The following is a 27,148-nucleotide window of genomic DNA, read 5'->3' on the forward strand; positions in this document are numbered from 1 at the left end:
CTTCAGAGACACTTCTTTGTATAAAGGTGCTTTTTTTTTTTATCCCGCCTTTCTTTTCCTTGGGCCTGGAGGAGGATGAAAGTGCAGGGGTGCATGCGTTCGTTTGGTCTGATAATGAGGGTGAGGCTCAGAGGCATGGTAATTTGGCAGCTTTGGTACTTCCTGTAACAGACTTTTTTTTTTTTTTTTATCCAAAGGCTGCTTAAAGACAAACATTTTTTTGTTAAACTGCTGGTAGTTCATTTTCTGCAGGAACCGTGCAATTAATCTTGTTTATATTAAAGAGACAGGTTGCCTTTGTCAGCTTTCCTGAGCTATAATTAATGAAGATCAAAAACGTTACAAAGACATAATATTTAGCTTAATGCAGATGAGGCTGGGCAACAGCTGCATCAATTAGAGGAGCAAAAGGGAAAACACTATCCTTTCCTTTGGAATAACTGGGATACACTAAAAAGGAGGGATCACGAGCGTCTTCCCTCCACCAGCCTTCCTTGGTAGGCCTGGTGAAAGATGAGGTTTGAACATCAAATGGTTTGTAATGCCCCATCAATTACGCTTTAAATACAGTTGGAGGCACCAAACGTCTCTCCTCACTTAGCTGAAGTTTACCCAGGTGCGTGGCTGTGGATCAGAGGCTTGGAGTCAGACCTCTTCATGGGGAAGATGGGGAAGAAGCCGGGATGGCAGGTAGAACCTGACAGAACCATGTAGCCCACTGGGGGCGCTAAACAAAGCCGGGGGCTACTTTTTGTAGAGCCCTCTGCTTCAAGGTCTGTTATTAGGAAAGTCATAACGTAGTTGATGAGATGTACTCAAACGGGCAACATCAGCTGCCCTGCCTGTGACTTCCTAACCTGGTGACTAAGACCTTTGGCTTCCAAATGAGAGTTTGAAAGGGATCACCTCTGTTTATAAACAAAAGAATGTGGGCTTTAGTCTGTCTCATGAAGCCACTGGTAAACAGCTACCTGGGAACCCATCAGGGAATTCCATGGCGCTCTAGAGTGTGAGGGCTGGAAAAGACTACTGATGGCAGCGAGGCCAGTTACTTAACACACAGTTAAAGAAACCGAGGTCTGGGGGAATTGTGGAAACTTGTGCAACGTCACAGTAAAAGAGTAAAAGAGTCCAACACCTTTTCTCCTGGGTTTCACAAACTGAGATCCTAATTGCAAAAGTCCAGGATGCAGAGGAAAATGCAAAACAAATCATGCACCAAAGATTTTCAGTAAATTCTAGTGATGCAAGACAGTAGCTGAGCAGGTGGAAGGAGCTGCCCCCAATCAAGTACCTACAGGGTAAACATTAACCAGTCAACCAGGTAACCAACCAAGTAACCGGAAAGCACCCACAGAACCCCTGACACCACGCCATGTGTGGTGGCTTGACTACGCCAGACTGACAAAGATCAGAACCTTCCAGTCTGAATGACTTGGTGCACAGCTGGCGGAAAGTAGGCAGAGGACATGGGTTGAACTGAGTGGCATCAGAAACACCCGTATTGAAAACCAGACTGTGTTCTTACCTGAAGCTAAAACAAAAGTCATATCTGGGTTTTAAAGGATGCCTCTACAGGCATCATTCTTATGCATCAAATCTTAATCTGATGCCCTTTAACTTCATAATTGCGCTTTGGGGAATTTATAAGAAGGATATCATCAAACAGACATAAAGATGTTTGTTGCACAATATTTATAATAGTGAAAATTGGGAACTGATCTGAAGGTCTGATATTGGAAGATTAATTGATTTAATTATGCAGACATACAATGGAATAGTTTGGATCCGTTAAAAAGAATGTAGTTTAAGAATAACCAACACTATCGGAAAGGAAAAAGGCGAAGCACAGGTTACGTGTACACTGCTATCCTAATTGCATTTTAAAAGATATCCGTGTCTCTACAAACAAAAAACTAAAAGGAAATGCATCAAAATGGATGGCTTATGATTTTTTTATTTCCTCTTTTTATTTTTTATTTTCTAATTTTTAAATAAGTGGAAAAAATTTCCAAAATTGGAAAACAGCTTGCATCATTAGCACTTACTATGCATTACACACTGTTCTAAGCATTTATACATATCATCTCACTTAATCCTTGCATTCTGAGATAGGTTCTATTAATATTATTTTACTAATGAGACAACCAAGGCACAAAGATAATTAAATTACTTGCCCGCAGTCATGTAGCTAGCAAATGATCAAGCCAGAATTGGAACCCAGGAAATCTGACTTCAGGGTCCTGTGCTTATATTATAATCACTACCTTTTAATGCTATTATTAAAATTAGTTATGAGTGCCTTCCTAGGGGAGATGTGCCAATCACTTACACCTGGTATGAATTTCTGCATAAAATTACCTTCCCAGTGATAGCTGGCTGAATAAAAATGACTGAGGGAATAGATGGAGGAAATCAGAAAGAATTCAGGGGTCTGGTAGAACTCCATATGAGGCACAGGTTTGTGGGGTAGGCACTAAGTCGGAAGGGCAAAGCATATGTTTCACAATTTTGCGAAGAGGAATTGGTAGGGACTCTATTTCTAAGCACAGTTTCCAGGCTGGTGGCTGCATGGACTGGGTAGAGCCCACACCTACCCAAAGTTAAATGGGTTCCCCAAACTTGGAAAAGAGAGGGAGGGTTGGCTTCACTAAGTCTGTGATACTCTGTTATGTAATGAGCCATTCAAATAATAAATACATTAAGATGGGGAAAATTACAGCTCATGTATCATAGATTTTTGACATATAACCATCTGCCTGGCACACAGCTATCCTCCTGCTGGTTCTGTAACAAGATCCTTGTTCGGAAAAGAAAGTGGTCCAGGGCACAGGGCTGCCATAACTAAAGGATTTTATATAGTACATTCTCTGTGGCATATCCCATTACGATGTTCAGCATACAATAAGACATTACCAGAAGGAGGAAAATGTGACCCATAATCCAGAAAAAAAAGTAATCAATAGAAAGAGACCCCAAGATAACCCAGATGTTAGAATTAAGAAACAAAGACTTTAAGACATCTATTAGTATGTTCAAAGATTTAAAGGAAATTTGCATATAATGAGAGAACAGGTGGAGAATCTTAGCAGAAAAAGTGGAAGTATTTTTTAAAAAGGAAATTCTAGAACTGAAAAGTACATATCTGAAATGAAATATTCACCAGAGGGCTTAACAGTATGTTGGAGATTGTGGAAGAAAGAAGTAGAAAATTGAATTCTGATCAACGGAAATTATCTAATCTGAAGAGGAGAGATTTTTTAAAAACACCATTTTTTTCATGTCCCCCCGTTGTTCAGAAAACCCCTGTTCCCTACCTTGTAAACTTAATGAAAATCAAATCCTGATATTCAAGGTTCTTTGCAATCAATCCCCCAACTACCTTCCAACCAAATCTATCAATATCCTTCACAGGAACCCATATTCCAACCACAGCAACGAGCACACTGCTCCAGCACCTCCCACCTTCCGTGCATGGTGCACACACCTGACATTCTCCTCCCTATCTCAGGTCCTTAAGACAATATCACACATCACTTCAACCATGACACTTTCTTCAGTATGCCCAACTAGCAATGTGATGTTTCTCTTTGGATCTCTTCTCCCCTCAATCCCCCACTGAAAAGGAAAAGGAAAAAAAAGCAACAATCACATACACAAAAAAACCCACCATGCTTGTGCTTCCTTATGGAAATATTCTTGGTCCTACCTTCAAGGTCATTTGTCCATTATATAACCCTTGCTGCCAGATTGTAAGAGCCTCTGGGGCCAGTATACGTCTCACTCACCTTTGTATTCCATTTGATACTCAACAATATGGGAGGATAATGATATTGGTTGAGTTAATTGGGATATAACCATGACATAATAAGGTAGTCCATACCTCAGGTATTTATTCCATAATAGTGTTGCCAAGAGCTTTCACTATGTATCGTAGATCTAATCATGGACTGTCCTTCGCCCTCACCTGAGCTCTGTTGGAGCTTTCCCTCAGCATGTCACATCAGAAGCATAGACGCAGAGCTCTGGTGACATACAGTATGAAGTCACACACTGTCCTACCTTCAGTCACACTACATTGGATCATGAAAGAATAATTGGTCACTTGTAAGTGACCTGATTAAGCTGGCCATGGCTGGGCTCACCTGCTCTTAATTGGCTTCAGCCCTTATAAAAGAAATACACACCTTAGAGAGCTTCATCTGCTCTGCCTTGTAGGGTTGGGTATTTCCCTGTGGGTGTTGCTTTCAACTCCCCAGGTAGGACGCTCCATCCTGTGGTCAGAAATCATGCCAAGAGTGCTGCCTCCCTACAGAACCATGGCCCAGGCCGAGCTCAATGAACACGAACACCCAGTTAACTGATTTGTCCAGTTTGCTGCACCCAATCTTCACAGTTCCACCTCCTCCCAGACACACTGGTTTCTTCAAAAGCCTCAGGAAATAAGGGCATTGGCTTCAATGAGCTCATAGAAACTTTCACTTGGAAGGGACATTCTTCTGAGGTCATTTTCCAGTCACATCTGTTCTAAGGCAGCACAAAGACCTAGCCCATGATAAATCATGGACTGCGTACATCATTATTTCAACTGAAGTCACTCTTTGGAGTTTGGGAAGAAATGAGAAACATCCGTTTTCCATATGGCACACAGGGCTGGAGGGGGCGGGATGGACAGCACCCAAGTGGGCCCTCTGGTTGGTGTGATCAGTTCCTGCAGCCCCAAAACAGTCCCCGAAACTCAAATGCTTCTTTCCTTTGGGCAAGAGTAGGAATCTTATCATAATTGTTAGGGGGAAAAAAAAGTATTTTCATGGTAAAATGAAATACAAGTCATACACTAGTTTTGAGGCTGGTTCTGAGGAGCGATGGCAGCAGGAAGATGAAGTTTGTGTAGAGTAATTGGAGGCATTCAGTTATTCTGAACTGATGGGCTGCAAGCCCCTGTCCACACAGCTATCTGTATGGGTGGAGTGGCCAGGCTCACCGTAGCCAGGTCTTCTCTGAAACTGAAAGGCAAGATCATCAGATATTTCACGTGTATATGAGTATCAATGTCATTGCTTTCCTTCTTTAGAATAATTATTAGGTTGGTGCAACAGTAATTGCGGTTTTTGCAATTATTTTTAACCTTTTAAACTGCAATTACTTTTGTACCAACCTAATATTTTATCTTTTTTTTCAAAATAACCTATGTTCATGGGGAAAACAAAAATCAAGCAATCTAGAAAAGCATGAAGAAGCAAGAAAAAAATCCTAATTCTCCTACCCAGAAACAACCATTATTGACATTAAGTGGACATTCCAGGTGAAAATAAATACATAGTACATGAAAGAAATATAATACAGGGCTCTACTTTAAAAAAAAAAATGCATTTTTTGGAAATAATTCACTCCAAGACAATTTTACTTTTTTAAAGTATTTTTGAGATAGAATTGACATAGAATATTATATTTATTTCAGATGTACAATATAATGATTCAATATTTGTGTATTTTGCAAAATGATCACCACAATAAGTCTAGTTAATATCCATCTCTACATATAGTCATAAAAGTTTTTCTTATGGTGAGAAATTTTAAGACCTATTTTCTTAGCAACTTTCAAATATAAAATACAGTGTTATTAACCATAGTCACTGTGCTATACATTATATCCCCAGGACTTATTTATTTTATAACTGGACATTAGTACCCCTTCACCCATATCGCCCACCCCCTATCCCTTGCCTCTGGCATCCACCAATCTGTTCTCTGTTTCTATTAGTTTCATATATAAGTGAGATAATACAGTATTTTTTTTAATTCCACATATAAGTTAGATCATATGGTATTTCTCTGTCTTTGTCTGACATTTCACTTAGCATAATGCCCTCAAGGTCCATCCATGTTGTTGTAAATGACAGGATTTCCTTCCTTTTTATAGCTGAACAATATTCCATTGCTTATATATATACATTTTCTTTATCCATTCATCCATCGATGGACAAATAAGTTGTTTCCATATCTTGGCTATTGTAAATAATGCTGCAATTAACATGGGAGTGCAGACATCTTTTCAAGTTACTGTTTTCATTTCCTTCAGATAAATACCCAGAAGCGGAATTGCTGGGTCATATGCTAGTTCTATTTTTAATTTTTTGAGGAATCTCCAGACTGTTTGTCCAATTTATATTTCTACCAATTTTACTTTTGAATATGTAAAAACTTTTGGTAGATAAAAATTTTTTAGTATACAGTCTCTTCAGCCAGAGAGCCAGTGTTTTAAGAATTGTTTGGTGCTCAGAATATTCCTGCCATCAGTGCCCAGAAGGTTATCTTTATACACAATTCAGCTCAATAAGTTTGTACCCCTCCCTGATGGCGTGGGAGGCCCTGTGCCAAGGCCGAGTACCCCTGGTGAGTGTCATCCCAGGATCTGCCGCCTGTCAGAGCTTCCTGGCCCTTCAGTGCTACAATCAGCTTGGAGCATACCTGAAAGCTCACCATAAAGTGAGGGGAGAAAAACAGGGAGAACTTCAAGGCCTCAGAATTCCAAAGCTGAGAATTTTTGGTAGCGCCCAGGTTCATTTTGCACCATGACTGCTGCCAACAGCTGGAACATACTCTGAGGACATTTTACCAGGGCTGTAGAGGACTGCCAAGAGGAGGGGGCTGGGGTGTCCTCAGAGATGCCAAGCATTTGGCAGGCCTCCCAAATGGCTGATTCCTTCACTCCTGAAGGATTTAATGCTTCCAGTAGGCAATGCAGATAAATGGAGTGAGAAAACACAAAGTAGGCTGGGCATCATTAATTTGGTTGAATTGTCTTTTATTAGGTTGGTGCACAAGTAATTGCGGTTTAAAAGGTTAAAAAATTGCAAAATCCACGATTACTTTTGCACCAACCTAATATTTAGAGGAAGGGTCAGATGGAAGGACAGGATGGGATCAACATCCTCATTATGAAGTAAGACCTGTTAAACCTGCATTCCTAGTGACCTGACTGCCCCCTTGCTCTGGGTCCCCCACTGGTCCACTTCAGCTCTCACTTCAGCTCTCAGCATCTTGCTTCCTCTCTACACAAATAAGTAAGCTAAGTAAGCCCCAAATCTGTCTGATAATAAGTGATAATATGTTTTACTTATATTCAAAAACATGCTCTCCACTCCTGGAAAATCTTCCTGCCCCATGCCTTTTAAGCTTTTAGCCACAATTCTCACCCCTCTCCTCTTCAAAACCTTCCTCAAGGTTCCAGGCTGCCCATGACCCTAACTGGGCAAGTTCTGCTAGAGTGCACACCCCCTCCCTTGCTCTAAGCCTTCCCAGAAGGCTGAGCATTAAACATGCCTCTCTGTACAGCTATATTTACACATGCCAAGTTTCTCCTCTTTTAATTAAGTCTACGTGGGCCTGGTCTGCTGCCCCCTTCAGAGGGCCCACAGGTGGTCAAGCAGGGGAGCAACTTATTTTGCAAACCTTCATGAATACTGATTTGCAGGATTGCACATCTGACCTAATGAGCAAGGCTCTCCAGACTGTTTTGCAGAGTTCTCCAGGTTTTCACCCCGCTAAGTTTGGGGACCACTGGGGCATTTGGCTCTCAGCACCTCATCTCAGTCTCATCTCTGACCTCAGGGGGCACACTTTCTACTCACTTTGTACTTCCCTTCAAGAATGTTACTTTCTATCTCTTGGGAGGCTTTATATTTCCCAAAGAAATGGTCTATTTTCATGGAAGGGCTTCCAACGAGTAGGAATTGGGGGCGCACAGGACATGAGAGAAAGTAAGCACTGAGAGTCTGAAGTTTCGGTTTGATTAAGGAGACAGTATAAATTGGAAGTCCTGACCATTCTGCCTTTGAGAGTCAATTATCTGAGTACATTGCTGCTACTTTTGCCATAAATGGAAACCCATGTTTGAATTTGGGCAGGTCCCTTGCAGGTTTTTGTTTTTGTTTGTTTGTTTGTTTTTGTGTGTGTTTGTTTTTTATGTTACACTACTTTAGAACTATAGGACTGAAAACCCACTGCCAGCCCTTCATCCAGGATATTTGGTCTTCTTCCCTTTCGAATCATTTATCACCTATAGCACAAACTTCCAATTTAAATTACACAACTATTTAGTTAAGGAGCATTATTAAAAATGTGGTCTTTTTTATAACTGTCAAGCACCCAAGTTGGAAAACTTCCAGCTCCAATCTGTTTTCCAAAAGAAAGGTGCCTATAGAGTTAGATGCTTCCAGCCCTGTGGTGGGCATGCTATCTAGGCTGAAAACAGAAGGTGTGCTTGTCTGAGTGAGGATGAAGGGCCCAGAGGAATGCCCAAGGCCAGCATGAAGAAAAATCTTTACAGGAAAAATATGGGCACTAGAAGACATAATTCCAAGAAATAAATGAATTCCCCGTTAAAACAGACTCATTCCCATTTGATCAGAAATTCACATAAAAAATCACAAAGAGAAACCAAGCCGTGGGCCCAGGATCTGGTGCAGTCCACCAGCATTTTTTGCATCGTTTCCACCATGCAGCCGGAACACCGGAGCACCCAAGGCATGGCCCCCACCCTCAGACTGTGACAGCGGTCGGGTCCTGAGGTCCTGGACATAACAGCAAGTCTCCATTAATATCTTCAATATATACATATTCATGTTTTCCGTCCTACTGTGTTTCCCCGAAAATAAGACCTTCCCCAAATATAAGCCCCAGTTAAGATCGTCAGCCAGAAGGACGCATTTAGGACATTATGACAATGTTCCAGAAGAAGATGACATGACTGTATTTGAATAAATGCAGATTATTGTGCATGAAAAAATAAGACATCCCCTGAAAATGAGCCCTAATGGAGCAAAAATTAATATAAGACCCAGTCTTATTTTCAGGGAAACACGGTACCCAGTTTTGGGTGCAAGCCAATTAATCTTGATTAAGGAATAGAACGACCACTTATTAATAGAGTTAAATTACCTGATGCTTCTATGAGACCCGGAGCATTATTTTATTGTGGTAAAATGTACATAAAAAAACATTTACCATTTTAACCCTTTCCAAGTATACAATTCAGTGACATCAAATGCATTCACATTGTTGTGCAACCATTGCCACCATCCATCTCTACAACTCTTTCATCATCTCCAACTAAAATTCTGTGCCCATTAAACACTACCTCCCCAACTGCTCTCTGCCAGACCCTGGCAACCACCAGTCTCTATAAATTTCTGTCACTATGAACTTGACTACTCTAGGGACGTCATGTAAGTGGAATCATACAGTATTTGTCCATTTGTGACTGGCTTATTTCACTTAGTGTAATGTCTTCAAGGTTCATAGATGTTGTAGCATGTGTTAGAATTTCCTTCCTCTTTAAGGCTGAATAGTATTCCAGTGCATGCCTCCTTTGTTTATCCGTTTGGGATCTATGGCATTTTAAAATAAATACAGAGGGTGCCAAAAAATGGATACACATTTTAAGAAAGGAAAAGAACTGTATTAATTATAATACTTAATATATACCGATAACAAAAGATGAATACAAGTCACGTTTGACTTCTGCAATTATAAGAGGTGCTCAAAGTGGTTACCATCAGCATCCGGACACTTCTGATTACGGTGAACTACTGCTTGAGCATAGAGAACATCTCTTAAAATATGTATACATTTTTTTGGCACCTCTGGTATAGCTCAATTTTTTTATTAGCTGTATTTTTATTTTTGAATCATTTTTCCTGGCATTCTTGGTGGTTGACATTTCAAACACTGGCAGTCCAAATAAACAGAATTGTATTTATTCTACGCAGACCTCTAATTAGCTCCCCTTAAAATTCAGAGATATTTTCCCCCTTTTAGGAATTTAATATTTCTTTCTAATTAACAATTTTCTGGGCTTTAAATTTTTTTTTTTTTAATACCAGCATATTCTAGTTCCAAATACTTTGGCATTATCTTAGGGCTCTTGGCATGGGGATAAATGGCTTTCAAACTACTAAAGAAGTGAAATGCATAATGAAACACCTCATAAACGTGTCTTTAACTGGTGTGTACTCAGATTCATTGGTGCAGCTTTCCTTATTGGCCCCTGGAATAAACAGATCAGGAGAACTTTGGGGAGTGCCATGGGGGATGGACTCAGCCACAAACACTGACTTGGCTTGGCTGAGGGCCACGCAGCTGCTCGTCCGCCCACATGTCCCCCATTCCCTGGGCACAGAGAGTAAGGCTGCCTCACAAACAGGCAGCACTGGAGATGCCGTCACAACTTCCTAGAATATTCCAGGGTCAGAGAGCTCCAAACTGCACTAATGCAAACCAGAAAGCATGGTGCAATTTTCTGAAATCACCCAATTAGTATAACACGGTGATCCTGGAAACCCTCGCCACTTCCTACCATGGAAAATGTCAGAGCTGTGAATAAGCAGGGACCCCATGACGTTCTGCTCAAAGGCTTCCCCAGATGTCGGCTCCTCGAGGGCAGGGACTATACGCCACCACTGGCCTGGGGGTTAAGAGCTTGGCCTCTGCACTCAGTGTCTGGCTCAGCCACTCTCCCTGACCCTGTGACCTCAGGAAGGTCCACACCTGACGGTTGCCACTACATCCCCATCTGCACAGTGGGCACACTAGCAGAAGCTCCCTCCTGGCTGATGTAGCAACGGGAACACTGCCTGCAGCTGGCAGTGCTCTAGGAGGGTGAGCCCCCAGCATGGAACACAGCACGTCTTAGTGAGTTCTGCTGAGTGCATGGCTGTGCAGATCCTCTCCCGCCTAGGAAGTCTGCTTTTGAAGGAGCCCCCGTCACCCCCAACTACGCTGAGAATAACAGCCGCTTCGGGTTAAAGGCAACAGTGTGGGCTCCATGGCCTGCATCCTGTAGTCACGGTCAGACTATTTTAACTTTTCTTGAAGAAAATATTCCTGCTGAACAGAGGAGTGTCTGCTCCTGCATGGCTGGACAAGGGTTGCTTGTGTACACTCCTGAGTAACCAGTCTACATTTAAAACGCTAATTCATTTCATCCTTCCCTCTGAAAAATGGGCAGGCAGGGAACTCTGTGTACCCATTTTAGACATAGGATGACTGAGGCACAGTGAGCTGAAGTGGCTCATACAATGCCACATGTCTCAGGGCTGTCGCTACCACATTTCCCTGAAAATAAGACCTAGCCGGACAATCAGCTCTACTGCGTCTTTTGGAGTAAAAATTAATATAAGACCCGATATGATATTATATTACATTACATTACATTACATTACATTACATTACATTACATTATAAGACCCAGTCTTATTTCACTATAATTTTTGCTCCAAAAGACGCATTAGAGCTGATTGTCCAGCTAGGTCTTATTTTCGGGGAAACAGGGTAGTCTTTGCGTAGCAGTTGTGCAGATGAGAAAACAGTGTCCCCTGTGGTGGACACAACCTATGCTGCTGGTGCTTGACCCAGGGCCGGGGCGGGCCAGGGCGGGATGATGTCCAGCCCCATCCCCACTCAGCCTGTGACATGCTGCAGGACACAGACGGCAACTGCTAAGAAAGGAGGAGAGCCCAGGCCACCCATCCATCTCCCCCAGCCTGCAGAGCAGACATTAGCAGCCCAGACAGACAGAGCCAATGTGGACGCCTGCTGTTACTCCGCACGTCAGCCAAGGAAAACACATCATAGCCTTTGCTCTGAAAAGTTCATTCAGAAACGGGGCGAGCTCGGAAGCAAGCCCTCCCAAACATGTGGTGACTCGCCTTGTGTTGACTCTGGAGCTTTCAGACTAGTTGCAGCCTGTCTCAACGAGGCCAAGGCCACTACTTTCAGTGTCTTTTTAAAAAACGGGTATTCAAGACTTCCAAAGTGACTTTAGCTCCTTCTTCTTGCAGAAAAGCACACGGTCATGAATATGGTGTTATTGCAGTAGAATCTGAGTCACATTGATGTATAATTTAACCACGTGAAGAACAAATTAAGCCACGAATAAGAGGTTTTAATCTCAACTCAAATGATCCCCAAACACTGAGAAATATAAACTATTCCTGTTTTCCGACGGTTCATCGGAGCAGGTTCTTCTCAGGTGTTCTTGATGAACCTACAAGGTGCCTTGGCTAAACTCACCCTCCTCGAGGCTTTCCCGTTACTGTACTTGAAAAGAGAACCTGAAAAATGAATCCTCTTTGAAACCGGTAGAACAAGACCCTGTATTTGACAGGAAGGATCCAAATTTACAAGTTACTTGTTTCGTGCTGGGACTTGAATTCAAGGGGGGAAAAGGGCCTCTCCAAAAGGGACATTTAATGGTTATTTATAGCCCTGCATCATCCGGGTCACCTGCCTGATGAAACACCATCTGCGCTGGGTATTTCCACGTCAGTGAGACTGAGGCGGGAGGGGATGGTCTAATCCCAGGATGAAAAGCAGGGAGACAATCAAGATGCTTATGAACAAACAAACAAACAAACAAAATCCTACCCACTCAAACTTAAAAGACTGGGCACATGAAGACGTTTTTGTTGATGCTGTGAAGTTTTCTTCATGCCCCACCTCTCAAAGTCCTCCGGGCATGAACTCTTCATGGGCATCCAAACCGCCACAGGTTATGCCTGGGAGTTAAGCATGCATGGAGCTGGCGTGGTGTTGAAAGGGGAGAGGAGATAACAGGAATCCACTGGAACCAAATGGCTCCAGAAATCTTCAAAGGTGGGGAGGCGGGGGTGGGATACACTAACTCCTACCACCCCTGGTTCCTTGTAGTTCACCTGGCCTCATACAGAATTGTCCAGCTCTCACGGGTCCACAAAAGTTAGATGAAACCAAGTTCACATTGCACGGTTGTGGCCTCCTTTACTGACTTGACCTCTGACCCTCAGCACTCCCAGCCATCTTCAGCCTTTCACGGTGGCTCCCGGGACCCCTGTTCCTGAGGCTGAGTAGAATGGTAGAAAGTGGAGCAGATCTGGGTTTGTGCCCAGCTCTTCCACCTTTGTCAGTGTGGCCTCAGGCACGTCCCTCAACCTCTCCAAGCTTCCATGGGCCTACCTCCTAATGTTCAGAGGATTAGAATGCTAGAATGTGTACCTGTACAGCCCCGAGCACTGGGTACACCCTCTATAAATACTCGCAGTAGGCTGAGAGGACGTCCGCCCACAGCAAACACACTGGAGGCCTCCACTCTCAAAGCACAGATGCCTGAAAAAAATCCGGTGAGGTTTCTCTCAGGGAATCACAGGTTTTCATCGTATTAGGGGCACATAACCTGTGCTTCCTAACTGGAAGGAAACCTATGAGTGGAGAGACCTCTCCTTGCGGCAGAGTTTTGCCAGCTGTGACATGATGAACCCACGTCCACCTCGTAGGCCTGGACATATGTTCACACCCAGGCTGGGGGAGGGGCCCAGGACCACAGCGTCCTCAGCACTGAGGACCACAGGCACACACTGCGTGTGCTTTTCCAATCCTGTATGAGCATAAAACATCTTCGGACAGAAGGATTTTGTTGAGGATGATTATTTACCATGGTGAACAGGCTGTTGTTTTCAATACACTAACAATTTTTCTGAAGTGAGTCTTTGAAAAGCATCCACTGGGGTTAGCTCTGGGCAAATGCTATCATTTTTTTCTTCTCCTTCTCCTTTTTCTTCTCCTTCTTCTTGCCTTCCCTTTTGGCCACACATTGCTGATGGGGGAAAGGGAGGCGGGTTTTATTTGTGGGTCCTCAGAACTTGGGATTCTAGTAGCTCTAGTCGCATCTCCGTGGCAACCACCAGCAGGGAAGCGGGGAGGGGGCTTGTAAGGGAGCCTTTCAGAGCAACAGCTCATGGGAGCAGCGCAGCAGCTGCGTCCAGCTTGGTGCCTTCCAACGTGTTCTGGTGACTAGAAGCAAAGGGGGCTGCAAGCCCTAAGTCCTCCCCTGGGAGTGCCTAGCAGACTTAGACAAAAGCCAGGGAGCAGCCCTTTTGGGGACCTGCGTGATAGTTTAGTCACCTACATCAAATGCAAGGGCAGGACTGCCCCCAAGTACAGGAAACAATCAAAAACCATTTTTAAAATGTAATTTTAGCAAATAGAAATTGAATGGCTGAATGGATAAGCATTGTGGTGTATCAACACATGGAATACTATTCAACAGTACGAAGAAACAAACTACTGGTTCTCACAACATGGATATACCACAGGTGTTGTGCTCAGTGAAAGAAACCAGACAGACACAATTCACACGTGAGGCATGACTGCACTTACATGAGAGCTAACACAGGCAGGGTTAATCCACAGTGAATAGAACTGCCTGGGCAGGGCAGGTTGGTGACACAGGGGGAACAAAAAGACCTCTGGAAGGGACAGGGGTGTTCTGTACCCTGATTGGGTGGCAGTTACCAAGTACATTCATCACCAAAGTCACTGACCTGTACCCTGGACAGGTGTGGATTTTATTGTGAATTAACTATACCTCTGTAAAGCCATTTGTTTTTTAAAAGTATAGCTTTAGCAATAAGAACATCAAATGTGTGCCATTAACCAGAATAAAGCATCAGTTCTTAGGAGACATGCAGACTCTGAGAATATCACTGTAATCATTTTGAACTATGTCCCACTTGGATGTGCCTGTCCATATGTGGCCATAATGTGTGTAGCACATTACACATTGCGTGTGCAATAATAGTGCTCACCGCTTCTGCTGCACAGAATTCCACACTCACGCTGTGTGACGATGCTATTGGATTGTTGGTACAGAAGGTAAATAGAGGACCCGACCACCTTCAGCCCCAGATTCCTTCTGAAGCTCCAGGCTGCCTAAGAGCCTAGAGTGCAAAGACCACACACAGCTGCCTCTCTGCTCCAAACGCCCCTCTTTTCTCTGGGCTCAAACTTCAAAGAGAGGCATAGACGGGTGGAGCACATTGCGAAGGTGGGCTGGGAGCTCAGGCACTCTGCCTGCTTTCTGTATGCCCTCACCTCACCTTTGCTTTCAGACAGCTGTCTCAGGAGCCATCTCAATTATCCACAGTGTCGATCCTCAGAGAGCAGGAAGTTTTCTGAGGGACCCTCAGGAGCAAATAATTGTGATAATTTCTAGATCCTTCTTGCTTCATGGCTTGCCACAGCTTTGTAGAATCTATTGATGGTTTATCTCCTTCAACTTCCTTTACTTCAAAAATATCTTCACCATCAAATTAATGCCTTTTATTTAGCTGATAGGTTTTGGGATTTGAGTGGTGTGTCTTACAGTGACTGCGTATGATAGCCTTGTTTGGATTGTGCTGTTCAGCAAAATTGGTGTGACTGAGATGCATTCGTGTACCAACCCTCACCTCCCTAACATACTGTGACTATTTGGAGGTGCCAACTCGCTAGTCTCTAGTGGACTCCAGATGCAAGGAGAATAGCTGGATTTGTGGGTGAGGGGTGGCCTGAAAGTATGGCTTTCCAAGCATTTCTGAGCGGACGAGAGCAAAGAAATGAGGACAATGAGCTGAGGGAGAACCTGGCAGAGTAACCTTTCAGCAGAAAATAAGAATTTTTAATTTCATCAAAATGCCATTTAAGAAATAACTTGTTTGTTGCTAAGAGAAAAGGACAGAGCAGTGACCTGAAGAGAATCCACTGCAGCTTCCAGTTGTCCAAATAGGACGTGCCCTGCCCTGGGCCTTAGCCTTTTCCTCTAGCTTTCCATGTAATGCCTGGCTAACTCCTGGCCATCCTCCCTTCTCTCAGCCTGGGACAGTCTTCCTGACCTCCCCCAGTGAGTCAGGTTTTCCCCACACATGACACACACCCATGTGTTCCGCTGCAGCCATCACTCATTTCCCTCTTCTCAGCATTTACCTCACTGTGTTATGTTTGCGTTGGTCATGGTCTCCACTGAATTGTGAGGCACCACCATAGCAGGTGCATTGATTTGTTCATTGTTCAACCTGTTCTGGAGTAGGTGTTTAATAAATAATGCATGCATGGATGGAAGGATGGGTGAACAAATGGAAGGATGGATGGTATGCCTATTAAAAGGCTGGAGAGTAGCTGCTATTATGTCAGGACAAAATTTCATGTTGATATGTTTATATAAGTGTTCAAGACAAACTTGCATTTCATAATTTAGAGCAACGCATTGTAGTTAAAACAACCTTCCTGATTTCACCCTGAAAATACTTTTCTCAATTTTGATAAGGCAACAAAATAGGGACTTTTAAAATTAGTTTCAGGTGTACAAAACAACCTAATGATTAGACCTTTACACCCCTCACAAAGTGATAACCCCACCCAGTCTACTACCCATCTGACACCATACACAGCTATTACAGTACCACTATCTTCCCAAGTAGGGATTTTTTATATCTTTACAGCAGGAAATTTGGATAAGGATGATTGCTCTCCCTCTGAACTTTCTCGATGGCTATTTTCTGGCCACCTTATTTTCATGAGCAAGCCTTCAAGACTGTAATCACATCAAAACACCACCTTCTGTCCCAAAGGCAGGCGAGCTTCCTTCTTCCCTTGGCTCCAGCCTCAGTTCTCTCACTGCACAAATGCATCTGCACCTGCCTAATAACGTAATGAGTATTCTGGAAAACCCAAACCTAGTCTGACAAACAATAATAATTTTGTTGTTTTGGGAATGTTCGTAGGCCATGGCTGTCTACAGCTCTTCAGAAATGATTACTATCGTCACTGGTTTATATGTAGGAAAATAAAAACTGACAGGAAAAGTAGAGTCAAATAAAAAGATAAGATGTGAACAGAAATGTCCAAAATACTGGTTTTCCTTGCTCTTTGTTGCCTCTCTGGATTCTGCTGCTGAAGAGCTAATAATCCATATAGAATTTGAAATAGTTTGACACGCTTATTTCCGTTAGCAGTGATGCTTCAAAAAAAAAGCTAGAAGTATTCAAAAATAAGTAAACGTTTCATGCATTATGTTTATTCAATGTGTGCAAGAATAGCTATTTTCTGAGTATTCTTTCAATTAAAACCAACCAATGAAACTTAGGGACTCTTATTTTAAACCTTCAACTTAAACCACCAGACTCTTTGTCAAATTGTCTGGGCTTGGCAAAGGGCTCAGGCCCAGTGCTTTAGCGTTTTGGGTGCCTCTCCAAGCCAGGTCCTCTGTACATGGCCCTGTCTGTGATTGGCCAGCAGAGCAGGTAGGATCCCTCAGCTCCTTCCCACTCAGCGGCTCCACAGCCAACGCTCTGGAGCCTCTCCCATTTCCTCCTACATTCTGCTCATCACCCCACCTGCCCCTGGGACTCTGAGAAAATCAAAGTAGCTACTCCTGCTTTTATTTGAGAACCCATCTATTAACCCTTAGGGTTATTCTATTAACCCTTTTAGAATACAACCGGTATCAAATAAACACCTCATGATGAAAGCCCCCACGGATAAGCTCCTCTCACTCAGAGCAGTCCACAGCACCTCAGGCTGATACAAAAAGCAAAAGCAGGAACTAGAATTGTCCTGAGAGTAGACTATAGTGGGTACACCCAGATGGCTCTAGAGCAAAACGCCTCAACAAAGAAGGAAAGATCTTGGACCTTAAAAAAAAAGTTATACACACACACGTTTTATATTTTCCATCAAAACTATATCCTTGAGACAGTGTATGGACACTGTCCACCACCCTTGAGATGTTGATGGAAGTCAGTTTACCCGTCATAGCCCTGAAATATTCACCAAGGAGTTTCTGAGTAAAAGTTTCTCAGTGAGGTGATGAAGAATGGGGACTGCTCCTTTAAAACGCTCATGCTTGTTATATAAAGCTCTGAGATATCTGCAATGCACTCCATGGTCGGTCATTTCTCTCTCAACCTTCAGTCTCTGTCCCTCCGGGATTCCTCTCAGGTCTTGGGGGTGGGAGAGGCACCTGTTGGTCTTGACAAGAATTTTGAGCCTCTGCTTCTTTGCTTGCTCTCCCCCTGACTCCTGGCCATACTGCCCTGGGAAGGCCCTTTTTTGGGCAGGGCGGCCCAGCACTCAGCCCTGTGTGGCACGCTCACCTGCTAAGCCAGAGTGGCAGAGAACAAGACAGGGTATTTAATTTGCAGGGGCCAGTGCAAAAGGGAAATGGAGGGCCCCTCATTTCAAAATTACAAAGAATTTCAAGCTGGCAAGTACAGGACCCTTCCTGCACAGCCAGCCTGCATAAGAGACGGCCCCTCTCAGGATGCTTTCCAGGCTCTTCCTAGTTCTCCAGTGAACCAGATTTGACTAAAACAGAAGTGAAAGAGAATGAGTTAATCTCTTCACAATGTAGCATTAATTAGCACTATCCAACTGAGACTACAGAAGTTTCCTGGGAGCCATAAATCACATCAAATGAAGTGTTTTCAGCTGCTCTGATAATGACGTCCACAGGCTCCTGGAGGGTGAAGGAACGTCTGTCTTAGTTGGTGGGAAGTGGGGAATCTGAGGCGCAAAGGAGTCTGTTGATGTGTGGGGAGAAGGCCACCAGCAGCCTTCCCTCAGGCATCTGTCTGCAGGAGGGGCGGACAGTGTGGGAGGCTGGGGAGAGGGTAGTGTTGGGGTGGGCAGGGATCAGGGAGCCAGCTATACGGCCACCTCCCCACAACACAGGCAGCTGCCAACACCTCGCCTCTTTCCACAGAGAGCTTGCCCTGAGAACTGGGGAGGGCCGGCCACAGACCTCTCTTGTCTCCAGGTCTGTGATGTGGGCCACCCCGAGGGCAGCACTCTGCTTCCTGGGTGGCCTGTGGGGCCTCAGTCCTCAGTCACTGCATCCAGATGAGGACGAGGGGTGCAGGCAGCTGGCACTGCCCTCTGGCTTGTGAGCACACTGGAAGAGGGAAAGGGCCAAAGACAGAGAGACCCCCCCAACCTACACACTTAAAAAGGTAACTGCAGCCCTCATTCCTACAAAAGCTTCCCACAGCCGCACTGCCTCAGCCCCTTCCCACAGATTGGGGACGGGCAAGCTCTAAGGTGCAGCTCTGCAGTTTAAACTGCCTTCCCAGAGAGAAGCCTTTAGGGGAGAGGCAGCATCTCCACATTCAAGGGTGGTCAGATGGAGTCAAGGGGTGGCGTGAAGCCGCCCAAGGCCCAAGCGATGATTCCCGCGGTGGTAACTAACTTCAAGCATGGTCTCCTTCCTGCTGTTGTGTCTGCACTCTGGAGGCAGCCATGATGACAAGGGTCCACTGAGGCAGAGCCACCCTTCCAAAGGTAAAGGCCATTCCAGGAGGCAAGCTGTCCAGTAGGAAACTGGACCCAAGGGAGGGGGCTTTAAAAATGCAGGAAGTGGCTTTTCACAAAGATGGGCGAAAAGCAAAGAAGGAAGCCCCTGCCCCTCCCAAAGCCTAAGCCAAAGCAAAGGCTTTGAAGACAAAGAAAGCAGCGGTGAAAGGCGTCCATGGCCACAAAAAAGAAGATCCTCACATCACCCACCTTCCAAAGGCCCAAGACACCGCGGCTCCAAAGGCAGCCTACACACCCTGGGAAGAGCACCCCCAGGAGAAACAAGCTCGACCGCTGTGTCATCATCAAATTCCCCCTGACTATCCAGTCAGCCATGAAGGAGAGAGAAGACAACAATACACTGTGTTCACTGTGGATGTGAAGGCCAACTAGCACCAGATCAGACAGGCTGGGAAGGAGCTCTATGACATTGACGCAGCCAAGGTCAACACCCTGACAGGCCTGATGGAGAGAAGCAGGCATATGTTCGACTGGCTCCTGACTACGATGCTTTGGATCTTGCCAACAAAAGTGGGATCATCTAAACTGAGTCCAACTGGCTAATTCTAAATATAAAAATTGTTTTCACTGTAAAAACAACACAAAAATTGCAGGACGTGGCCTAAACTTTGTATAATGGTGTGTTCAGTATCTGTTTCCTGGACAGATAAAGGTCCAATAGGGCAGGGACCTTGTCTGTCTGTCACCGTCTCCAGGTTCTATAGGACTGTTTACAGGACAGTAGCAGCCTCTCTGCTGAATAATGATGAATAACTGCTGATAAACGACTGAATGAACCAACAAACAGCAGCAAATAAATCACAGTGTCTAGTGCATAGCTCTCCATGGGACAACGCTAAAGCCAGCATTTGTTCCTTGGGAGAGGACAGAATTTAAGTAGGGAGAGACCCAGGAAGAAATCCTCGCCTGGGTCTACAGAGGGTTGTAAGATGCTACTAGAAGGTTGCCTAGATCAGACTTTTCCAACTTTCGTGTGTGCACAGAGCACCCAGATCCGGCTGAAATGCAGACGCTGAGGCAGCAGGTCAGGATGGGCCCGAGAGTCGGCATTTCTCACAAGCTCCCAGGTGGTGCTGATGCTGCTGGGCCTGGCTTAGGCAAACAAAGCTGCGCGGGTTCTACTGACATTGGCCTCTGGTTTTACCTTTATTTCAACCTTGTCTGAATATCCAGGCTAACTCCAGACTCCAGGAGCAAAGGTCAAGTGTACGCTTAGCTGGTGTGAAGGGAAAGTGCTTGCTTCCCCTTCCACTCCCATCACAAGCTCAACAGTCCCTGCAAAGGGCAGAGCCAGCAACAGCCTGAGGGACAGACACAGCGTCCTCCTTGCCCCTGACATGGAAGACAGTAGGTCCTCTCATGTCACACATGTTCCCAATTATCCAATCCCCAAGGCGAGGCTGGTGCTCATAACTCACACACATACACACGAGACCCCTCTACTCTGCATATGATCTTATCAATGGTTAGAAATCGCACAGAGAGCTTGTGAGAAAGCCTCCAGCGAGGCAGGAGGTCATCTCCCGGGAAAACTGTTACGGGCTGTGGTCAAGGAACAGCAGGCTGGGTGCCCGACAGGATTCGTGCCTGGAGCTGCCAAGCTCTGAACGTAAACAAGCCTCATAACCTCCCTGAGCGGCTGTCTCTTGGATCATGGGAGTCCCACTATCTAACTGATCTTCCTAGTAGGAACCCACGTAAGGAAAACTGCGTTGACAGTTGTCAAATGCTCTTAAAGGAGAAGGCATTATTTGTTCTTTAGAAGCTGCTTGTGAAGATGGTAGTAACTCCCAGCTTCTGAGTAACACTGAGCTAAGAAAGTCATCCTCTCTCTCATAATCTGAGTTGTTGTCACACGGAAACCACTGTGACCTGTTTGCTAGAACACTTTCACCTGGTACCTTTAGAGTGTGTCCAAGCCTGCTAAACCCTGTCACACTTGGGGTCTCCTAGATTCCTCACAGCACTCGCTCACTGGGAGAGGAGGCTGCATCATTCCATTTTTATACTAGAGAATGCATGCTGCCCCTCGGGGGGGCATGGGAGTACCACGCCAGGCAAGAAAGCGGAACCTGAAAGCTGCCCCTAAGGGAACCACAGTCCTGCAGACCTTTTCCTTCCCTTTGAATAAAAAAAAATGCATCTTACTTACCTCCCAGGTGGCCTGGAGCTCATTCCCTTACCAGAGTTTTAGGAGTCCCTACCTGCAGGGCAGTGGTGAGAATCTCACGAGTTTCAATACAGGTTAGAGTCTGGGACGAGCAGTCAAGAAACAATAGTGAGGAGAGCGACGGATTCAAGGCCCGCTGAGCGCCGGCACAGTGGACAAATGAAGTTGAGGAGATTAGTGACCGCAGCTGTGGGCCCCACGGAGAGACTGACCACAGGTGTGCTCTGGGCAAGGCCCTAGGGAACAGGTTAGCACAGCTTGTGTACGGAGTCCATGAGCCTTCCATCTAGATTGGGGATCAGTTCCGGAGGTGGGGTGGGGAGTGTCTGTCTCGAGCTACATGCACCTCTAAGCACCTCTGGAGGGTAAGGGGCTGCAGCCCGGTGAGTCCCCACAGCCTCTCTGTTCACACCATCCTGCTTTACATGGAGCTAAAAGCACTGGCCTCATTTTTAGTCTTCTCTAGATGACCCGTTGGGGAACAATTTATTTCGAAACACACAAGACTTCTCACCACTTGGTTAATTGTTTTAGATACAACTTAGCTGTCTGTTGAAATACTATGGTGTTTTGTTTTTATTTTATTTTTTTTATCTTGAAATAATTTCAAACTTACAGAGAAGTTGCAAGCATTTGTTGTAATTTTGTCAAATGTGGTGTCTTTTGGCCCCCAGTTTCCCTCTTATGGGCACAGAAGGATGTGCTTCCCATCTGCTTAAACGCTGGCTTTCTCCTGCGTTCTGGGAAAGCACTGTGAGCAGAGCCAGTGACCCAGTGGTATCCAACCTGACATGTTTCTATCGGGAGAAAAGAAGGTACATGAGGACAGGGGCTCCTCTGTTTCACTCTCTGCCCCCTCCCTGAGGCCTAGACCAGACCCTCTGTTTCACAAATGGACAGGTCTTCATCCAGAACAATAGAAAGGGAGGGGCCCTCTGGTTTCACCGGTGATCCCCTAGAAACTAAGTATACTATGACAACCACGTCTCTCCCTTGCTCGGGTCTTTCTCCTGAGCTCAACTCGTGTAGGCAGCTTCCCAAGGCTCTTGGAGTCCTCCAGGCCCCTCAATATGTCCACTGTCCACCACAACACCCCCACCTGCCTCTGCTTCCTGCTCAGTAGCAGCTTGACACACACAAACCCAACAGCCAAACGCAGACCTGGGCCAGCCACCTCTGTCACCTCTGACACCATCATCTCCTAACAGGTTTCCACCCTCCTTTCTTCCTTTGCCTAAGCCAATGGTTTTCAGATTGCAATTCATGTCCCAATAATGGGTCACGAAATCAATTTCGTATGCTGCAACTACCACTATTTTTAAAAATGGAATAAAAATAATAGGGCAGAATAGATTATCGTACATTGCATGCAGCAAGTATAAATGTTTCATGCAACATTTACCTCGATGATATTGGTAATATGTGTGTGTTGGGTCACATTGTAACATAGAAAATTTCCTCTCTCTGTGTCCCCTTCTTTCACTGCACAAGAGAGTTGGTCCTGCCACCTCATTGCTCCATCACTCAGCCTTTGCACAAGTCCTATGGTAACATCCCAACTTCATCTGACTTCACTCTTGGCCCTCTGGTCTAGCCCATGGCTTTCCCTCTGTCCATTCGGTCCACCTGCTCCCCTTTCCTGGGGGGCCTTTTTTCCATCTCTTTCCTGTCTAACTCCTATCTGCCCTTCAGGACTTAGGTGAGACTCTGCCTGCCCTGATCTCCCCAAGAACATATCAGGGACCTCCAAGCGTGTGGGCCACCAAATCCCCCAACCCCCAACCCATTTCTCCATCACTATCATAGTTAGGGAGGGCTCAGAACTCATGCCAGGCTGGAAAGCACCCCGCTCAGGTCCTTCCGCTTGCAGCTCTGCCAGCTGATGGGCAGCAGCCCTGTCCTGCACAGGGAGTTGGGGATCACCAAAGCCAAAACAACCAGGAGGTCATGACTGGAAGCAACTGGGGCTCCCCCAGTTCGCAGGCTGGACTCCCTCCTGAGTGCAGAACTGCCTTCTGCCAAAGCCCGTCAGACCTCAGGGCTGGAATCCTAACCTGAGGGCTGCCCTCAGCTTCCTGCCTGGACCCCACTCGCCTTCTTGGAGAATTGGTAATAATAATAGAAACACATCCAAAACCACAAACTTGTTGTTTGGCGTTGTGTATGTATTTGTTTTTCTGTCTCCTTCCGTTAGCCGGGGAACATCTTTAATGAGCCTTTCAGTAAGTGCTTCTGGTGACACTAAAGTGCGGCCCAGCCCTTCTCAGTGTTTACAGGGAAGCTCTCCCAGGCTCAGCTATAATTAGAGGTCAATTAAATTAGAACCCCTTAGTGATGTTCTTGGAAGGCCTCCAGGCTGCAGCTTTCCTCAGGAGAGCCTTGGCCCGACTCAGGGTAAACTCATCTCTTCTACCCACCATCCTAAAGCAAAGCTAAGGTTGTCGGCCAAAATGCTGGTTCCTAAGTTCCCTGTTGGCCTTCGTTTGCACCTTACCCTCCCCATCTGGTGAGACTGCAGGTCCAGCCTCCCTCTGCCTCCCACCCTCCTTGCTCCCTGCTAGGAGGAAAGCATCCAAGATTTCAGCAAGGGGTGTTTGGGTGCTCTAATCTCACCTTGGTCCATTTAGTATTTTTCAAATGTTAATATGGTACTGAATTGCAAGACAGTGTGCTAGAAAGGATAAAACGGCAGCTTTTGTATCTCCAAGAAATTCCTGAAACCTAAACCTTCCCCAAAGGCCACTGAATGTTACTCACCAGGTAGGAGACCCATCCAAGGTAACCGTGCCAACAAGGGGGAAATCCTAGGAGAGATCTGGGCCCCTGGGACATCCTTCCCCAGCCGGTCCTCTGAGCAATCAGAGATGCGCTTCTTCCCAAAGGAAATGTCTTTATTACCTTTTCTCGGGATCACAAACTTTCTTCATACTCTTCTAAATCATTCCGACGATAGGAACTGTATAAAAAGGGAATGTTCCCCATAACCTCAGTTAGTCACCCCCACCCTATTTCACTTCCTGCCAAAATATCTTCATGGAAAGTCTAGTGGATGTCATGCCAACCTGCTTCTAGGCACACAGACACTTTGACAAATAGAGACCCAGGCGGCTCTGTGTGACTTCTCCCTGAAGTGCCCCTGCCCGGCGTTCCTGTGGAGTTTTTATTAGTTGTAATGATAAATAAGCAGGACAGCTGAAGCTCCGCTTGATTTTACCCAACTTCTTCTTATGGGAAGTGTGGGTGCTTTCTTTCTGCTCCTGGCAGGGGACAGGAGAGAGGGGAGTCGGGGCAGGACAGAGGGGGTGCGGGCAGGACAGGCGTGGGGTGGGGGACAGTAGAGCCATGTGCTTCCTGGAAGGCCGGCAGGAGCTGAGAGGCAGGTGGACGCAAAGCTCTTCAGATCTGTCCCTGCTGACCCCTCACTACGTATGTATGTGTTGGGTGCTTCTCCTAAATGTGCATTCTCTCCGGCCAGATCTCACTGAGCAAGGTGCTGCGTCCTGGCAGGGGTGGTGGAGCGATTTAGCAAAGAGTGTTTGTACGCTCAAGGAGTCTACTTCTCCTTAGCACCCCCGACCCTGCCGCCCCACTAACTGACCCCTGGCTTTCCCACCCCTGGCCCTTCCCCAACTCCTGACTCACACGGCCCTCCCTCTTTCTCAAACTGAACTTCCTTATGTCCAATAAATAACCTTTTGGCTGCGTTTCTCCCTAATGCCTTTAGGATCTTGTATTATAAAGACAAAGTTCAGGGCTTCCCCCTAAAAAAATAAAATAAAATAATGGATTTCCCATTTATCGGTCTCCTGCTTTGAGCTCCTGTACATTCATTTTTTGTGTGGTATTTGGGGATTGGCTCACCAAGAACAAGAGGATTCACAGGGTGAAAGGTCAATCTGACTCAAGGTCTGAGTCATCAGTTGACTCTGAAGGCTCCTCACACAACCCAGCTGGTAGAAGGCAGCTCGCTGTCTTGTCACTAGTTGGCATGATAGCCAAGCTCCTAGGTAGAATTGCTTTGAGTTGGAAACACAGGTCTCCCATTCTGACAGTGGAAAAGTGAAAAAATAACACCTCCTCCTTCAAAACAGTCCATTAACTTAGTAGTTGGGGAAAGCATCTGAATGCCTGGGATGTAGCCATCCTCTGTCCCTTAGCTGTGTGACCTTAGGCAAGTCACTAACCTCTCTGGGCTTAAGTTGGCTCAACTGTAAAGTTAAGTGGTTGGACTCATGCATTCTCTCAGTCACTTTGACAGAAGGCACATCTTCACAGAGAGAAGGCGGAACCTTACGGAGGGGCTGGGAGAGTGGGAAGTGAGGTGATGGGCATGAGCTGGATTCTGGTTCCTGGCATTGTCTCCAGGGCGGCTCTGGAGCCAGGGGATCAGCACCCGTGCCAGGGTTCTTCAGACTCTCCCAGCACAGAAACAGTTGGTCACTGCCCAGCTTCAGCAGTGGTCCTCGGTGTGTTCTGGTCCCTCCTCTCTGGAGCTCTTCCCAAGGGATGAGGTGACGCTGGGAGGACAGTGGATGGAGTCAGTCCAAGGCACATGGGGCTCAGCTTAAATCTGCCTTTTCTTTTAGGATGCATCCGTTCCCCAGGCTGCTTGCTGGGAGGTCCCCATACCCAGCGGGATACAATGAAGGAAGTGGGACCTGGGGTGGGGGCTGGGCCATGACCAGTCAGTCCTGGAGCAGCCCCAGGCCCTGCAGGTGACACAGCTGCTCATGAAATGTATCTTTCAGGTGAACCCACAGGAGAGGATGGCCCACATGGGAGACTGCAAACGCATGCCCTGGCTCCCTGTCCTGGTGGTAAGTAGGTCAGAGCACCTGCCCGCACTGCACCCTTGGCCCCCAGGGCACCCATGGAGGCCCTGGTGGCCGTTCCAGTGGGAGCTCCCATCCAGGCTGTGTCCTCTGCCAGCCACACTCCCTTGGGTCAGTTGCTTGGCCTCTTAAACCTCAGTTTACATGGTTGCAAATTGGCAACAACGATAAGAGCACATCCTTCACTGTGTTCTTCTAACGGCACAAAAAGATAATACCTGCAAAGCACTGAACAGTGCCCAGGGTTCAAATTACACTTCCCTGGTTGGTGGCTCCCTTTGTAGGGTTTCATGGATAGAAATGTCCTTCACTGCATATTTATGTTGTGCCATACACAACCCAATGCCTGTGTGACAAGCCACGCCTGCGGGCCACACAGCTGAGAAACATCCAGGCCTCCACCACAGGGCTCCTGCTCAGGGGAAAAGAAAAGGCACCACGTGACTGAAAGACCTTCTGTTCTAGAGGCTCGGGGGAGGGCCTGCCTCATCCATGCCTTTGGAGAGAATTGAAGAAAGATTTTATGGACAAAGAGAGTTTGGATCAGGCCTCGAAGATGGGATCAGGCGGAGAGGGAGAAGCAGGAGTGAGGCCAGTCTATGGACGCAGAGTGGACGGCCCAGTTTATTAGTAGCTAAAGTTCCTGGGAAGTGGGGGGGGCACCAAATGAGCATTAACTGATTGAGCAGGGTCCACACCTCCGGGCTCCTTCCTCACTCAGCCTTGGGGGCTGTCTGGGCACTGACCCCGAGTAACTATGTGTGTCTTCAAGGAGGTATGAAGGCGAAATGACCCCTTTTCTTGTGGCAGGTGTCTCTGATGTGTTCGGCCAGAGCAGAATACTCTAACTGCGGCGAGAATGAGTACTACAACCAGACCACGGGGCTGTGCCACGAGTGTCCCCAGTGCGGGCCAGGGGAGGAGCCCTACCTGGTAAGGCCCCCTGCCTGGCCGCCAGACCACAGACCCCAGGGTTTGGTGA

At 46.1% G+C, this 27,148-nt stretch overlaps 1 protein-coding gene across 4 annotated transcripts in view; it reads left to right on the forward strand.

Moving 5' to 3' along the window:
- Positions 1 to 27,148, forward strand: part of EDAR (ectodysplasin A receptor) — a 91,310-nt gene that overhangs the window by 32,136 nt on the left and 32,026 nt on the right. For 2 of the 4 annotated variants that reach the window (XM_074332312.1, XM_019715001.2), the window contains exons 2-3: positions 26,083 to 26,151; positions 26,977 to 27,099. In XM_074332312.1, the coding sequence (XP_074188413.1) occupies positions 26,101 to 26,151; positions 26,977 to 27,099 (174 nt within the window). In that variant the 5' untranslated portion in view covers positions 26,083 to 26,100. Of the gene's footprint in view, positions 1 to 26,082; positions 26,152 to 26,976; positions 27,100 to 27,148 lie in introns of those variants that run through there. The other 2 variants (XM_074332313.1, XM_074332314.1) reach the window with 1 other exon arrangement.

Source organism: Rhinolophus sinicus, linkage group LG05, assembly GCF_036562045.2.
Source record: "Rhinolophus sinicus isolate RSC01 linkage group LG05, ASM3656204v1, whole genome shotgun sequence".
In the NCBI taxonomy this organism is placed as follows: Eukaryota; Metazoa; Chordata; class Mammalia; order Chiroptera; family Rhinolophidae; genus Rhinolophus; species Rhinolophus sinicus.